The sequence below is a fragment of the Gopherus evgoodei genome, chromosome 1 (assembly GCF_007399415.2).
Source record: "Gopherus evgoodei ecotype Sinaloan lineage chromosome 1, rGopEvg1_v1.p, whole genome shotgun sequence".
Classification (NCBI taxonomy): domain Eukaryota; kingdom Metazoa; phylum Chordata; order Testudines; family Testudinidae; genus Gopherus; species Gopherus evgoodei.
The window spans coordinates 125,804,117-125,822,374 of NC_044322.1; the positions used below are offsets into that span (position 1 = coordinate 125,804,117).

The 18,258-nt window shown below is 46.4% G+C and overlaps 1 protein-coding gene across 8 annotated transcripts in view; it reads right to left on the minus strand.

Moving 5' to 3' along the window:
* Positions 1-9,984: 9,984 nt before the first annotated feature.
* The window catches only part of DHRSX (dehydrogenase/reductase X-linked), a 233,550-nt gene continuing 225,276 nt past the window's right edge, over positions 9,985-18,258 (minus strand). For 6 of the 8 annotated variants that reach the window (XM_030572022.1, XM_030572014.1, XM_030572059.1 and 3 more), the window contains one exon: positions 9,985-10,447. In XM_030572022.1, coding sequence (XP_030427882.1) covers positions 10,250-10,447 — 198 coding nt within the window. In that variant the 3' untranslated portion in view covers positions 9,985-10,249. Of the gene's footprint in view, positions 10,470-18,258 lie in introns of all 8 variants that reach the window. The other 2 variants (XM_030572032.1, XM_030572041.1) reach the window with 2 other exon arrangements.

The following is an 18,258-nucleotide window of genomic DNA, read 5'->3' on the forward strand; positions in this document are numbered from 1 at the left end:
GGTCAGGGGCGTGTTACAGGAATGGGTGGGTGAGGTTATGTAGCCTAGAATGTGCAGTCAGACTAGATGATCGTGGTCCCTTCTGGCCTTAAAGTCTATGAGATAAAGTGCATTGCTCTCTGGAGTCAGGCAGCAGGACATGTCCCTTTCTTCTCTCTTGTGGGTCCATCACTTATGCCCTGACTTTTCTCTTTTCTCAGTCCAAAACATAGGTGTTAGAACTAGGGGTGCTGCAGCACCCCCTGGCTTAAAATGATTTCCATCATATATAGGGTTTACAGTTTAGTTCAATGGCTCTGAGCACCTTCACAGTAAAAATGGCTCCGGCACCCCTGGACCAAATATACCCCAGAGTGTCAGCTACCATACTTTCAAGGAGTTGTCACAGGAGCTGGCAAAGGCGTCTGGGACATGTATAAAAGGAGGGATCACAGCTCTATTTGGAAACCAATCATCCATCTTTATGAAAGAAAACATCGAACTCTTCAAGTGAAAGCTTATGGGTTTACACAAGCAGAAGAATGTTTTATCAAAGGCAAAGTTGTAAATGTGAAAGGTCTTTGAGTATCAGACTTGGTTTTACTGCCAATAGCAAAAGCTGCCAAGCTCATTATTTTTGGGAAAACAGTCATTGAACCCTGTGTCTAAAACAGCATCAGTGTAACATACAGATCTGCTGCTACCAGTCAAGTGAAAGCAATTCCCATCCCTAATGATGATGAAGATGGGGAAGTAGCATCAGAGCACCTCCCAAAGTCCTCAGCTACTCTCTTGCCAAAGACACACAAAGGCAAGAAGTGTTTGGGGATACACCTCCCCAAAATTCACTTACACTGAGATGGACTGTTCCACTAAGGGTATGTCTACACTGACAAGTTTCTGCACCACAAGTTATACCACTTTTATTAAAACGCTGGAATTAAACTGCTGTTGCGTGTCCACACTGTGCGTCTTGTGACGCTGGAGTGCATCCATATTAGCAGCTCTTGCAACGGCAAAGGGAACAGTGCATTGTGGTAGCTATCCCACTGGCTGCAAAGTGCTTTGGGAAGGGTTTGCAATGCCTCATGGGGCAGGCACAGCATCACATGATGCAGGTTTCCCAATCCCATTGTTCCATGTGCATCCCACTACATTGCCAGCTGCTTTCCAACTGAAGTGGGGGTGGGAGGCGAGGAAGAGTGTGAGACAGGGACTGTGTGTGTGTATGGAGAGGAGGAGAGAGACAGTGTGTTTTGGGGGACAGAGAGTGTGTCAGCATGCTGTCTTGGAAGTTCAGACAGCAGCGGGAAGCAACCAGTCCTGAGGCAAGGTGGGGGGAAACTCCAACATCAGCCCCCGCCTCCCTCTCTGGGCTCTCTGCACAGCAATCTCTCTCTCGCTTTCTCTCTCACACACACACCTGCCTCTGTGTTCAACAGCATGAGCATTCCACATTAACGGTTTGCTTTGTGTCCCACAGCAGATCAGCACAGCACACAAGGGCTGTCAGAAGCAGTGCTTTGAAAGGGGAGGGACACATTTCTCCAGGGCAGCCGAGTTCAAAACAACGAGCAGAGCAGTCATGGGACAGCTCCGGAGGCCAATTACAGCGCACAAAGCAATCAGGTGTCTACACTGGCAATAGAGTGCTGGAGCCTCTGCAAACAGCCTTATGGTTTTTTGCAGCACTGCAACTGAGGATTTCTGCGCCCAAAGTGGCCTGGCAGTGTGGACATGTCTGCAGTTTGAGTGCAAAAAGCTGCTTTACTGCGCAGAAACTTGCCAGTGTAGAGAAGTTCTAAATACTTAGTCACTGGGTGACAGACAAAGAGAACGACTCTATTCAGGCAGTTGGCAGATCAGCTTGTGACCATGCCCCCACCTTTCCTGTTTGCAGCTGGAAGTCTGCCAGGTCCTTCAGCCTGTGAAATTTGGGGATCCTCTACAGCAGCCAGAGAAAGGGAAGCCCAAAGAAAAAGACGGTTACTCACCTTTGTAACTGTTGTTCTTCGAGATGTGTTGCTCACATCCATTCCAGTTAGGTGTGCGCGCCGCACGTGCACGTTCGTCGGAAACTTTTTACCCTAGCAACTCCAGTGGGCCGGCAGGTCGCCCCCTGGAGTGGCGCCGCCATGGCGCCCAATATATAACCCTGCCGGCCCGCCCGCTCCTCAGTTCCTTCTTGCCGGCTACTCCGACAGTGGGGAAGGAGGGCGGGTGTGGAATGGATGTGAGCAACACATCTCGAAGAACAACAGTTACAAAGGTGAGTAACCGTCTTTTCTTCTTCGAGTGATTGCTCACATCCATTCCAGTTAGGTGAATCCCAAGCCATACCTAGGCGGTGGGGTCGGAGTGAGAAGTAGCGGCATGGAGCACTGCAGATCCGAAGGCCGCATCCTCTCTTGACTGCTGGACCAGGGCGTAGTGGGAAGCAAAGGTGTGGACCGATGACCAGGTCGCTGCCCGACAGATTTCCTGGATGGGCACACGGGCGAGGAAAGCCAGTGACGACGCCTGAGCCCTGGTAGAATGCACAGTCACACGGCCCGTAGGGACATGGGCCAAGTCATAACAGGTCCTGATGCAGGACGTCACCCAAGAGGATAACCTCTGGGAGGAGATAGGAAGCCCTTTCATGTGGTCCGCTACCGCCACGAAAAGCTGGGGGGATTTGCGGAAGGGCTTAGTCCTCTCCACGTAGAACGCGAGAGCCCTACGGACATCAAGCGAGTGGAGCTGCTGCTCCCTGCCTGAGGAGTGAGGTTTCGGGAAAAAAACCGGAAGGAATATCTCTTGGCTGATGTGGAAGGACGAGACTACCTTGGGAAGAAAGGCAGGGTGTGGTCTCAGCTGCACCTTATCTTTGTGGAAGACTGTATACGGGGGGTCTACCACAAGAGCCCGGAGTTCCGACACCCGCCTAGCTGAGGTGATAGCTACTAGAAAGGCAGTCTTCCAAGAGAGGAAAAGCAGGGAGCAAGTGGCTAACGGTTCAAAGGGGGGCCCCATGAGCCGGGACAACACCAGGTTAAGATCCCAGGTTGGAACAGGGGGACGGACGTTAGGGTATAAACGTTCCATCCCCTTAAGGAATCTAGACACCGTCGGGTGAGAAAAAACAGAGCGACCATCCGCACCCGGGTGAAAGGTGGAGATAGCTGCCAGGTGGACTCGCAACGACGATATGGCCAGACCTTGCTGTTTGAGGGACCAAACGTAGTCTAAGATGTCGGCCACCGACACTTCCGTAGGGCGGAGATTTCTCTCCACGCACCAACAGGAGAAACGCTTCCACTTGGCCGAATATGTCGCTCTTGTGGAAGGCTTCCTGCTGCCCAAAAGCACCTCCCTCACCGGTGAGGAGCAGCGCAGCTCAGAACCAGTCAGCCACGCAGGAGCCACGCCGCTAGGTGTAGCGACTGCAGGTCCGGGTGACAGAGGGTCCCGTGCTCCTGGGTAATCAGGTCCGGGTGAAGGGGCAGGGGAACTGGGTCGGCTATGGTCAGGTCCAGCAGCATGGGGTACCAGTGCTGCCTGGGCCATGCCGGGGCTACCATGATTACGTGAGCCCTGTCCCTGCGCACCTTCAGAAGGACCCTGTGGACCAGAGGGAACGGGGGAAACTCATAGTACAGGTGGGTCGACCACTGAATAAGGAAGGCATCCGCTATCGACCCGGGCTCCCTGCCCTGAAAGGAGCAGAACGCTTGGCACTTCCTGTTCCCTCTGGACGTGAAGAGGTCCACCCGGGGATAACCCCACCTCCGGAAGATGGAGAGGGCGACGTCCGGGCGAAGGGACCACTCGTGTGACAGGAAGGATCTGCTCAATCGATCCGCCAGCATGTTCCGTACTCCGGGGAGGAAGGAAGCCGTGAGGTGAATGGAGTGGGCTACACAAAAGTCCCAGAGTCGCATCGCCTCGTGACACAGGGGGGAGGATCTGTTGCCGCCTTGCTTGTTGATATAATACATGGTCGTCGTGTTGTCGGTGAAGACTGTGACACAACGACCCTGAAGCTGATGGCAGAACGTTTGACAAGCAAGGCGGACCGCTCGCAACTCCCGCATGTTGATGTGCAACCCCGCCTCCTCCTGGGACCACAGGCCCTGCGTTCTCAGGGTCCCTCGGTGGGCCCCCCAGCCTAGATCTGAGGCATCCGTTGTCAGGGACACCGAGGGCTGAGGTGGGTGGAAAGGGAGTCCCGCACATAGCACAGACTGGTCTAGCCACCAGTCGAGAGAATCTAACACCCTTTGGGGGATTGTGATTAGCATGTCTAGCGGCTGCCTTGCCGGCCTGTAATGATCGATGAGCCACAACTGGAGGGGTCTCATGCGGAGCCGAGCGTAACCAGTCACAAAGGTGCAAGCCACCATGTGGCCTAACAGGGCTAGACATGTCCGCACTGATATCAAGGGGGCTGTCCGCAGTCGTTGAACGATCGCCGACAAGGCCTGGAACCTCTGCAATGGCAGTAAGGCCCTGGCCACAGTGGCGTCCAGCACGGCCCCGATGAATTCCACCCTCTGCGTGGGAATCAGGGTGGACTTGTCCGTGTTTATCAAGAGGCCCAAAGTGGTGAACATGCCGGTGATCACGCGGACGTGGCTGCAGACTTGTTGTTCCGACGTGCCCCGAATCAACCAATCGTCCAGATAAGGAAACACGTGGATACGATTGCGCCGAAGATGCGCCACAACCACTGCCATGCATTTTGTAAACACCCTCGGGGCCGTGGACAGGCCAAATGGAAGGACTGCAAATTGGTAATGAAGGAGGCCCACCACGAAGCGCAGGAAACGTCTGTGGTGTGGCCAAATGGCAATGTGAAAATACGCGTCCTGCATGTCGAGGGCGGCGTACCAGTCTCCCGGATCCAGGGATGGGATAATGGTCCCCAGGGATACCATGCGGAACTTCAACTTCACCAGGTATTTGTTGAGCTCTCGCAGGTCGAGGATAGGCCTGAGGCCTCCCTTGGCCTTGGGGATCAGAAAGTAGCGGGAATAAAACCCCTTGCCTTTCTCGTTTTCCGGAACCGCCTCTATAGCTCCTTTGCTGAGGAGCGTCTGCACCTCCTGCCGAAGGAATTGCTCGTGAGAGGGGTCCCTGAAGAGGGACGAGGAAGGGGGGCGGGAAGGAGGAAATGATACAAACTGCAGGCGGTATCCCGTCTGCACCGTGCGTAAGACCCAGCGGTCCGATGTTATTTGGGACCACGCCGGGAAGAAAAACGAAAGGCGGTTGGAAAACGGGGGGGGGAGGATCCATGGGGGAAACTGTTACTGCGCCCTCGAGCGCACCTTCAAAATGAAGGCTTGGGTCCAGGCGGGGGCTTAGAGGAGCCTTGGTTCTGCCCTCCTTGGTTCCCCGAATGCCTGCGCCTTCCGTTCCTGCCGCGGCGCCTGTAGAGGTCCTGCCGCTGGCGGAACTGGGAATACGGCCTGCGCTGCTGTTGTTGCTGTGGCCGGAAGGGTCTGCGTTGCGTTACCGGTGTGTGCATCCCGAGGGACCGCATAATGACCCGATTATCTTTCAGACTCCTGAGTCTGGGGTCTGTCTTTTCAGAAAACAGGCCCTGGCCTTCAAAGGGGAGGTCCTGGATGGTATGCTGGAGCTCCGGCGGAAGGCCAGAAACCTGCAGCCAGGAGATGCGACGCATCGTTACTTCCGACGCGAGGGTACGGGCAGCCGAGTCTGCAGCGTCCAAAGAAGCTTGCAAGGACGTGCGTGCAACCTTCTTGCCTTCATCCAAGATGGCTGCAAATTCCTGGCAAGCGTCTTGCGGCAGCAGCTCCTTAAATTTGTCTGCTGCCACCCAGGAGTTGAAGGCATATCTGCTCAGCAGGGCTTGCTGGTTCGAAACCCTGAGCTGCAGCGCCCCAGCCGAGTATACCTTACGGCCGAGGAGGTCCATTCGCCTGGCCTCTCTGGATCTGGGGGCTGGAACCTCCTGCCCATGACGCTCTCTGTCATTCACCGATTGAACGACCAGGGAACCCGGCGTCGGGTGTACATGGAGGTACTCATAGCCTCTAGAAGGGGCCATGTACTTCCTCTCGACGCCCTTCGCAGTAGGGGGGATGGAGGCCGGAGACTGCCAGATGGTGTTGGCATTGGCCTGGATGGTTCTTATGAAGGGCAGGGCGACCCGGGTGGGAGCATCTGCTGAGAGGATGGTGACGATCGGATCCTCTATTTCCGAGACCTCCTCGGCTTGCAGACTCAGATTCTGGGCTACTCGCCGGAGGAGGTCTTGGTGCGCTCTGAGGTCCAGAGGGGGGGGGGCTGTTGGAGGAGGTACCAGCCACCTCTTCATCAGGGGAGGAGGATGAGGAGACCCCCGGCAAGAGAGTGTCTAATGGAGGGTCTCCCTCGGCCCTCGCCTCTGCCTCAGGAGCCAGAGCGGAGTCTTGTTGCTTGGACCCTTCCTCCCGATCCGGGGAGGGAGGGGGGCGAGACAAAGAGGCTTCTGGCGCCCTGCGCTCCGCCGTCGCAGGCCTAGCAGGGAGCTGTTGGGGCCCCTGGGCTTGATGGTATGCCCAGGGTGTCCAGAACCCCCATTGCTGCGGGCCTCGGTCTTGTTGTGGCGGACCGCTAAATAGCGCCGCCTGCCGGTCGGTGCCCAGCGCATACCCACTGTCCGTTTGGGAAGAGACCGACGGCTGTCTAGAAGGCCACGGCGGAGCTGACCCTGGTTGGTAAGGGTCTGTGCGGGACGGCATGGACGAATGTCTCGGTGCCGGGGACCGGTGCCGGGAGTCAAAACGGTGCCGGGATCGGGACCGGGACCGGGTTCTATCACGGTGCTGGGATCGGGACCGGTCGCCGCTTCGGTGCCGGGATCGGGACCGGGACCTGCCACCAGCTCGGTGCCAGGAGGTCGACCGGGACCTGCCACCAGCTCGGTGCCGGGAGGTCGACCGAGACCGGGACCTGCCACCAACTCGGTGCCGGGAGTCTCAGATCTCATGGGGGAGCTTGGCGGCACCGGACTCGACGGACCCGCCGGGCCCGGAGTCGACGGTGCCGGCGGCGCCGCGGCCGGTGTTGAGGCCGGGCGCTCCAGTCGGGTCTGCCTGGCCGGAGTAGTAGACTTCGACAGCCTCGGTTCTGTCCCCGGTGCCGGAGAAGGTCGGTGCTGGGGAGTCTTTTCGGTGCCGGTGCGAGCCGGTGCCGGCGCCGAGATCACGGCCTGCGAAGCCGCCGGGTCAAGTGCCGCCTCCATAAGGAGAGTTCGGAGTCTTTGATCCCTCTCCTTCTTTGTTCTTGGCTTAAACGCCTTGCAGATGCGGCACTTGTCCGATCTGTGCGATTCCCCCAGGCACCTCAGGCACGCGTCGTGGGGGTCGCTGGTGGGCATAGGCTTCTTGCAGGCCGCACACTGCTTGAAGCCCGACGAACCAGGCATGAGCCCGGTGCCGGGTGCCGTGAAGGGCTAAGCCCCCGGCGAAGAACTATTTACAACCTATTAACTTAAGTACTACTATCTACACTCAACAATCTAATTAACAGTACGAGAGAAAATCGAGAGATAACAAGGAGAGCTAGGGACGTGGAGGACAGCTAAGCCGCGCTCCACAGTTCCAACGACCGACACGGCGGTAAGAAGGAACTGAGGAGCGGGCGGGCCGGCAGGGTTATATATTGGGCGCCATGGCGGCTCCACTCCAGGGGGCGACCTGCCGGCCCACTGGAGTTGCTAGGGTAAAAAGTTTCCGACGAACGTGCACGCGCGGCGCGCACACCTAACTGGAATGGATGTGAGCAATCACTCGAAGAAGAAGAGTCCTATATCATAGGCAAAGTACTTGCCAATCAAGGACTCTGCCCATCGTAGCCCTCTAGGAGCTCCTCTAACTGGAGGAGCCTTCTCCCATCTGAAACAGCAAGTGGAAGCAGGAGCTATTGATTCCCACTACAATATAAACCAAACTTTGAAATTATTTGAGACCAACAATCCCAACTGAAGTTCTATTATTTTAAAGCATCTTAAAATAACTTTAAAATGTGATATGGGGAAAGAATTCCCCTTGAAGATAAATATTTTGCAGTCTCCTGGTCACCCTGGGGCAAACTCCTTTGGCTTCAATGGAATTACAATGGGGATTCATATGGTCCCTTCTGTTCTGTGTAAATTCAGGAAGTACTTCTGCCAACCATGATATTCTATGGGAACAATATTGCAATATAAAATGCTGGCTAGCTAACACCCTCCACTGCATTCTGTGCCTGATCTGTGAATAAAGGGAGGAATTTAGTTCCCAACGTGTCCGTCTGGCACATTTCACAAGCACTACATTCTCTTCCAAAAAAAATCAGCCAGTGACATAGGGAAAATGCTACAGTGACTGGATGATAAATTGCCTGCTGCTAACCATTACAAATAATAAATGCAAACACCCAGGGCTAGATCACACCTCTCACAGCCCAGAGGGAAAATATGATCCTCTTTGGGACCACAGACATTTCTCCTCTCTGCCAGTTTTCTTGTCCCATCCCCCTTTCTCTCAGGAGACTTTTGTGACTCGTCTTTCTTTCTTCTGTAGTTCTTTTCCTGCAGCAACTCTCAATCCCACAGTGTGACCTTCACTCCCTCCCCCTTCTAAAATCCCATCCACTAAAAAATTAGCAATGAAATATTGCTGACATTTGAAGTGTCATCATTTTGCTTTTGAGATCTGATTCGTGAGGTGGGAGTACGGTAGAGTACATACCACTAAAAGAGTCAGGGTTCAGGCCGTCTGGAGACAACACTCCGTTCACATTGAAAAGGTTTTCTTTGTAACCATGAGGGATAAAAACTTTCTTAAAACAAAACGGACAAAAAAACCCATCCCTTTGAGATTCTGCTGAGTGGATGTATCAGGCAGGCAACATAAATACACCAGGCATTTACCAGCCTCTTGTTAACCAAAGATCACTTACCCTGAGGTTGACTGTTCCACTAAACATTCAGTCATTGGGTGAGAGACAGAGAGAATGACTCTGTAGTTCAGTGATTAGTCCACTCATCTAGGAGGTGGGAAACCCCTGGGTCTAGTCCCCCCGCTTTAATCAATCACCTATCATTATTTATCCACAGTGGAACAGCTTCAACAGGGGAACTTGAGGACATCCCACATCTGAATATTCCACAGCCCAATGTTTAAAGCACCACTGAGAGGTGGAAGACCCCCGTTCAAATTCTTTCTCCCCTGCAGGCAGAGAGGGGAGAATTGAACCAGGCCTCCCACATCCCAGGCAAGTGTTCTAACCATAGGGCTAAAAGTTAGAAGATGGGCACCACTGGGTGGCACCACCACTCATCACAGCACCTATCTTCCCTAGGTATGTGGATTACTCTGGGGCTTGGGTGGGCAATAGTCCCCTGGATACCTAGAGAGATGCAGCAGTGGACATGTTTAGAAGCAGAAACATAGGCGAGGGGAACTTTTACCCTGAAAACTTAGACACTCAGTGGGTTTAGGCACCTACAGGGTTCAGGAGAAGTTTTGTGGATTGCTGTGGAGCCTAAATCTGGGACTTCGGTACCTCAGTCTGGGGTTTGTGGCTCAGGGCCTTTGAGCCTATCACTATAAGGCATATTGTTTAATCCCTTAAGCATTCTTGTGGCTCTTCTCTGAACCCTCTCCAAGTTTTCAACAATTTTTCAAAGCCTTCTAACCCACCCTCCTATCTTAAAGCCCTTTTCTCTAAACGTGTCTGGTTTCCACTGAAACATCTGGATAAAAGGTGTTGTACTATACTGTAGTTCCAGTGATGGATACACTATGATCATGAAGGCCAAAAGAATGAATTATAATGATCTGTTACTTATTATAAAGTGTTGACAGGATTTAAGAAGTTTAAGGAAAGAAACTCTAAATTTTCAGAAGTGATAAAAAGTGGATTAAGTTATATTTGCAAGATTTGCAGAGCTGCTTCTCAGACAGAACAGTCCCACAAGGGACAGTCTCCTCTTGTTACATAAAAAGGGAAAAACACAATTCTGCACAAGGTTAACAATTTTTTTAATCACAGACCAAAACATCATGATTACAAAACTGATGGTTAAATTTAAAACCACCCTATACACATTTCTGTGGGAATATTTCCCCTTGACTCCCTAGCAGACTATGGGTTCAAGTGAAAAGCAGCACTGTTCACATTTGCCTTTGGAACTGAACAGTGAATTTCAGGATGGTGGTTCATGCTGCATGAAGTCAGGTAAGGATGCTTGTTGGACACATTTCATTCACCCAGTTGGAAGTGGCTACTTTTAGAGATCTCTGCTACCTACATCAGAAATCCTTGTCATCTTGCAGCTTTCAGTCCAGAGCCTTCGCTGCAGCTCTTCATCATACGATACATCAGTAGATTTTGTCCTTTGCTCATTGTAAAGATAGATGCCACCAACTCCTTCCAGCTCTGGTGAGACAGCTGCATAGATGGATGTAGAGGCTCCTTCCTCTGGAGTCTGCAGCCAGTAGAAAGCAAAGCTAAATGAGACGTGCATATACATAAAGAACTTGGTTCATCACTATACACTACCAATATCAAAGAACTTCCCTTGTCCTGTAGCAAGCTTTATGGTTTTATTCACACTCTGATGAGGAAGGGGAGGAAAAAGGCTATGTATCCAGCCAGCCCAGTACAGCATTTTACTAACAATCTATTTAGAGACAGCATCAAGCCACAAAACTCTCACATGCACACGGAAAACTTTGAGATATTTAGAGCCAGGATTTTGGGCCAGGCCCATCCTTTCCAGCAATAAACCAATACGAAGTTTGTTTTTCAGGGAGGTAGTTAATTCATTTCTAAGAGCAAACAAAAATATTAAAATCGCTTGTGTAATTATTCATTTTATAGGGACAGGTTCTTTAATCTGCTCTAAGCAGATGAAAGTGTAGGCTGTGTGGATAAAGCACACTTTTTAATCATGTGGCATGAGCAAAAGACCAGGACATCTACAACAGCAAATTAAAATTCTGGTGTTTAATCCAACCAGGAAAGGTAAACCAGATTATTATATTTTGCATAGAACATAATGCTGTCAGAAAATAAAATGGTAGAAGTTTTGTAACATTTAGCATGAAATAAATGTTTAAATCAAATTAATACCTTATTTCATGAAACACCTTTTGTCCTGAGGGAACCCAAAACACTCTCCAGACTGCATACAGAGGGATCACACACATTCACCATTGAAATGATGCCAGCTTTTGTTGTTTTTAAACTTGCACTGAAGTACAGATTTATTTTGAATGTTTGCATTTATTAGTGATACAGATTATGATCAAGGCCTCATACATAATCATTTTAATCTTCACAATTTTGCTTCTGTAAGTAATTAACAGTACAGTGGTCATTTCACAGTATTGCTAAAGCTGATTGGATAGCATTTCTCAAAAACTTTTTTGACAAATGTGATAGTATTTTTAGGGCTGTCAAGCGATTAAAAAAATTAATTGTGATTAATCGCACTGTTAAACAACAGTAGAATACCATTTATTTCAAATATTTTTGGATGTTTACTACATTTTAAAATACATTAATTTCAATTACAACACAGAATAAAGTGTACAGTGCTCACTTTATATTTATTTTTATTACAAATATTTGCACTGTAAAAACAAAACAAAAATATTTTTCAATTCACCTCATACAAGTACTGTAGTGCACTCTCTATCATGAAAGTTGAATTTACAAATGTAGAATTATGTACAAAAAAACTGCATTCAAAAATAAAACAATGTAAAACTTTAGAGCCTAAAAGTCCACTCAGTCCTACTTCTTGGTCTCCCAATCACTCAGAAAAACAACGTTAGTTACAATTTGCAGGAGATAATGCTGCCCGTTTCTTATTTACAATGTCAACTGAAAGTGAGAACAGCCGTTCACATGGCACTGTTGTAGTTGGCATTGCAAGATATTGATGTGCCAGATGCACTAAACATTCATATGTCCCTTCATGCTTCAACCACCATTCCAGAGAACATGCTTCCATGCTGATGATGGGTTCTGCTTGATAGCGATCCAAAGCAGTGGGGACTGACTCATGTTCATTTCCTTCATCTGAGTCAGATGCCACCAGCAGAAGGTTGATTTTCTTTTTTGGTGCTTTAGGTTCTGTAGTTTCCACATCAAAGTGCTGCTCTTTTATGACTTCTAAAAGCATGCTCCACACCTTGTCCCTCTCAGATATTGGACGGCACTTCAGATTCTTAAACCTTGGGTCGAGTGCTGTAGCTATTTTTAGAAATCTCACATCGGTACCTTCTTGTGTTTTGTCAAATCTGCTGTCAAAGTGTTCTTAAAACAAACAGGTGCTGGGTCATCATCCAAGACTGCTATAACATGAAATATATGGCAGAATGTGGATAAAACAGAACAAGAGATGTACAGTTCTCGCCCCAGGAGTTCAGTCACAAATTTAATTGACGCATTATTTTTTTAACAAGCATCATCAGCATGGAAGCATGTCCTCTGGAATGGTGGCCGAAGCATGAAGGGGCATAAGAATGTTTAGCATATCTGGCATATAAATATCTTGCAAAGTTAGCTACAAAAGTGCCATGCGAATGCCTGTTCTCACTTTCAGGTGACATTGTGAATAAGAAGCAGGCAGCAGTATCTCCTGTCAATGTAAACAAACTTGTTTGTCTTAGTGATTGGCAGAATAAAAAGTAGGACTGAGTGGACTTTTAGGCTCTAAAGTTTTACACTGCTTTGTTTTTGAGTGCAGTTATGTAACTGAAAAAAATCTGCTTTGTAAGTTACACTTTCATGATAAAGAGATTGCATTTCAGTACTTGTATGAGGTGAATTGAAAAATACTATTTATTTTATCATTTTTACAGTACATATATTTGTAATAAAAATAATAATATAACGTGAGCACTGTGCACTCTGTATTCTGTGTTGCAATTGAAATCAATATTGAAAATGTACAAAAAAATCCAAAAATATTTCAATTGGTATTTTATTGTTATAATTGCAATTAATCACTATTCATTTTTTTTAGTTAATCACGTGAGTTAACTGCGATTAATTGACAGCCCTAATATTTTTAAGATCTTATTCAATGAGTATTTTAAATGTAAATCAAAATGCTATAGAGCAGGGTGGTGGATTCATACAAATATATTCACACCTAATTTATTTGAATTTTTTTGTGATTTTTGTTAATAAATAGACACTTTTAAAACAATATTCATTCAACGGTATTCCCACTGTAGCACAAATTCTGCAGTAATGTTATCTGCTTGCAGTGGCAATCTCATAAATGTTTTAATAGCAACCATTATACTTTTCGATTCATTGGGCATAAATTAGGTGCTGAGGCCCCACTTCCCCAATATATGTGTCAGAGCCATGCTGAATAATGTAGCAAATTGAGATCTATGTGACAGTGTTAGGTGAGCCTGGCAGCTGGCTGGCTATAATACTTGCACAGGTCTCTAATGCAGAGCTTGCAGTAGCAGAAGGGCAGCTGTGGACAAAGCACTATCCTGGGAAAGAGGTGGGAGAAGCCTTAACAGCAGATGGCTGCCATTAGGACTGAAGCTAAGTTTTGCAGAACAAACTGTGTAGCTTAGGAGCTGTCCAGGACCTCTAACCGTGTTCCAGGCACATTCCTCATAATGTGAATAATTGTGAACAGTATACTTTAATTGGAACAAAGCTCAGCAACACAATCATTCACCTACTTGAAGAAGAAATTTAAGTTAATGTTAGAATCTTACATTGTTGAGGATTCTACATATGTATTACTGTGAACATAAGGCCCAATTTCTCCACTTCAGGCCTGATTCAAAACACACTCAAGTCAACAAGAAAACTCCCATTGACTTCCATGGACTTTGGATCAGGCCATTAGTATACAACATTGCACTGATCACAATTAAAATGTCAACAGTTATTATCAATTATCCCACAAAGACTTGTTATTTAAGGCATCACAGCTATTTCCTAGTCCAAAGATAGCATAGTAAAATATTATGGTAATCATATAACAGAGGATTCACAGGTTAAGATATTACTCTACATAAGTAAAAAAAAAATCCAGCCCAGGCAAGTAATGGTAAATGTTGATGTTTCAATGAAAACCACTTTGCACTGGGAAGGCATTGGCAACAGTAAAACCAAATAAGGCCCTGATACTGCAAAGATTAATGTGCATGCTGAACTTCACGTACTGTGAGTAGTTCCACTGGCTTCAAAGACACTACTGACACTGCCTTAAGTTAAGCATGTACATAATTCTTTGCCAAATAAGGGCTTAACTCTTAGCCAGAACCGCCTCCTAAAAGAGGCTTGTGTCTCAATTAAATTTTCTAACCTTGGATAACTAACAAATCATTGTCACTAATAGCAACAAATTAAATTTCTGAATAGCAGAAGGATAGTAATTAGTAGTAATCATTAATATTTCATTAATATATTACATCTGTCAGAAGGAAAGCATTGAGTCTTAAGGTATTATCTGTATTTTAATTATAAAGCTAGTGATACCGTTTGCCTATTACTCATGTGATGGGTCATTGGACATTGTGTTACTGAGTTCAACAAGTGTAAAGGAAAAATGTTAGTGACTCACAAATTCCAGTGATGATAGTTCATGACTAAAATAATATGATTTTATAAAAATAACCAAAAATAATCCTGAAAGCTGCTCGTGATGGAGCTACATGTGCGGGTACCCTTGCACTTGTGTAGAGTTCAATCAACTTCAACAGGCTCTGAACAGACTCAGAGGTCTGCCTGCACGAATCTTTAAAATATGTTAGCCGATGGTGGTCAACCTTAGACTCTTCACCGGGACTTGTTCTGCAGGACCTGCTCTGCAGCTTTCCTAGTGTAGCTACAATGCTCTTTATGTACCTCAAACCCTGGACAGTTTCAGTCCCAAAAGTGAGCATTTCAGAAAATTATGAGTGATTGAAAACACTCATTTGAAAATTTGAATGGAAACTATTGTGTAGTCATAATTACATGTACAGTGGTCACTAAGTAAATAGCTGGGCTCATAACAATGACAACATCTAATGTTAATACAAAATGTCAGATACACAAATAGACAGGACAAGAATCTGTGATACAGCTTTCAAGACCAGAGACTTCATCCTTGACTTAAAAAGCCTTATTCTACTCTTCTCCTTAATGCATTCCTCTTTTCCCTCCTTCCATTTTCTCTCCTCTAATCCACTACTCCTCTGTTTCTACTCTTCTCTTTGTTCTGCCTCAATCAGAGACCAAGAAAGATCTGGAGATGTTTCATACACTATACTATACTGTTCTACATAAAGACTTAGCCAGCACCACCAAATTAATTTCAGACCACTTGAACTGCTAACCTCGAGCAAAAAGTGAAGACTTTAATAGGTTCATTCAATATTAAAATGGTTTAAGTTTCACTTTTTAAAAAGAGAGACAATTAAAACAGAGGAGACAGAGCTGAAAAGTGCTGCCCTTTCCAGGACAATGCTGTGGCAGAGGATAATTTATTCTGGAATTCGAGATATTAATATTAATATATAGTAAAAGATGCAGTACTGGGTTGAACTAGTTGTGAATCTGGTTTCAAAGAAAAAAATTGAAGTGTGGAAGGCACAGCAAGAGAAACACATGTTTTAACTTGGATAATTGATACCTACTGCCGGCTTTTCCCTGGAAATTCTAGTACTAGAAAATTGAGAAAGCTTCTGAAGCCTTCTGATATCTATTCTATCAGACTCTAGGTTTGTCACTTAAAACAGAAACAAAGCTGAACTATTAAATGAGCAAACATGTACTTAGGAGGAGTATGGCCACAGTTCTGAAACCTACTGAAATCAGTAGGAGCTATATAGGTGCTCAGAAGCTCTGAAAAATCAAGCCATTTTCATTTAACAGCCTAAATATGGATTGAGAAGGCTAACCTTACACAGTCATGTTTGAAACTTCTGGCCTTAGAGACAGGTTTTCAGAAGTATTTAGAGACCGAAAAATGTCAAAAGGTACTTAGTGGGAGTTTTGAAAGTGCCTAGGTACCTAACTCCCATTGATTTAAGTGAATTATTAAAAGGATGTATGATGCAATGCTGGCAAATATGTTTTCAGCACAGTGCAATGGTGAGTGTGACACCAAAGAACTACATATATTTATTAGACTATACAGGGGTAGCTCGTGGCATGCGCATTGGCCTGCTAAACTCAGGGTTGTGAGCTTAATCCTTGAGGGGGCCACTTAGGGATCTGGGGTAAAAATCAATAGTTGGTCCTGCTAGTGAAGGCAGGGGGCTGGACTCAATGACCTTTCAGGGTCCCTTCCAGTTCTAGGAGATAGGTATATCTCCAATTATATTATAACTTTTATCTGAGGCCAGCAACAGTAACATGTTATGTGTCTCACACATATGATCTGATGCTGGATCTAGTCTTCTGCACAACAAATTTAGCCATCTGTCACCACAGGATTACAACTTGCTGAGGTATGAGCACTCATTTGATCAGACACATATTGAGTGGAAGCCTGGCAATGCCAACAATTTGTGCTACCAATGCGTATGTTTCATATGGTTGTGTGCAGTGCAAATAGAACTTAAAGATGCCCTAATCATGTAGCTGGGCCCTGAATGATCACAATGGTCCCTTCTGGCCTTGGAATCTATGAATGGCATCAAGCCAGCATAGCCAGTTCTACTCCAAACCCTTCTAACCTCCCAACGTAGGGATTATGTTGGGAGGAAGACTGAAGAATGCTGCACTCTAGAGATCCCTGCCAAAATAACAACCTCTGGAGTGTCATAAACTGAGATAAGGTAGAGCAGCCCTGAGGCTATTCTGAGTTACACTTGGAGCTAACGTGGCTCCCCAGATGCCCCCAGGATAGCAGGCCTATGGAAAGCATAAAGTTATTACTGTTAACCTTATCCTATCCCATCCCTCTTATGGTTCATTATGTTTTGATTTAAATTAGATTATAAATTCTTCAGGGAAGGAAAAGTGTATTCTCATGTATTAATACAACATCTAGTGCAAGGAGGCCTCAAACCTAAATGGAGTTTTGGGGTGTTAGAGAAACACAAATAATAAATAGTACTAATAAGTCTCATGGTGAATGTGTCTATCTGGACTATGAGACTCCCTTCATAGTGATACCATTAGAAGGTATATGAACTGTTTCTTCTTGTCCTGTTTCTATTAGTTTGCTCCTTCTACAACACTATATAGACTGAGCCATAATGGTTGACGTTTGCAACCATGTCTGTTCTAGGTGCTAGTCAAACAAGAGCCTAAACCTCTCTCTATGGCAGACTGTATTGTCCCAACTCCATAGGCCTGTTTGGCAGCATACCAGGCTATGTATAACTCATTGGACTGCAGCATTACAGTTAAAATTATACATCTGTTCATTAGAAATGTTTCTAATTATACATCTGCTCATTAGAAATGTTTCTCATGGGGACACAAGGCTATCCAGTGAGAAGTCCTAGTGAAGATGATTCCCAACATAACAACGATAACCATTAAGCCAAAGGGTCTGTTGCTAAGAAAAGGCATATTGTTAAGTGAACCAAACCCCTTTGAAGTTTTAAGAATAATTTTCAATAATAATGTCAAGTGGTGTAACCTTTATGAAGAGGGAAATTTAGTTTAATAAGAATGGAAAGTTTATTTTCTTAATGTTTAATATAATATTCCTTTTTTAACCACAATACATACTAACCACATGAGGATGTAAGTCTGGATATTGCACTATGTGCTTAGAAATTTGCAACTATGTTCCAGACAAAAGGGGATATGTGTAACTGTCACGTGTAAAAAAGGAAGTTATGGCTTGTTAACAACCTATCTATAAAAGATTGCAAGTTTGAGTTAATGGTTGGCTCAGACAGGACTGGGATCAGACCGGCATTGGCAAGCTTTGGATTGGGTATTGTATATCTATTCTTATTATGTGCTTCTCTTAAATAATAAAGGCAACTTTATTAATAAAGACAATCAAGCCTGACTACTCCTGTCTCCCTATTTCATTGTTACCATCTCAGACCGAGCCACTAACAATCAAAATGTAATCAATATATATGTAAAGGTAACACAAATTCCTCCAGATTATAATAGTGCCTAGAGGCCTCAGCCCCAAGAACTGCATTGTCCTACTGGACAAAGGTGTAGTTAGAGCCAGTCCTTTCCCAGAAGAACTTACAATCTAAGTATACAAGGGTGGGAGGGGAGACAGAGGCACAGCCAGTCAGTAATTTGCTCAGGTCACAGATCGAGGATAGGAGTAGAACCCAGCTC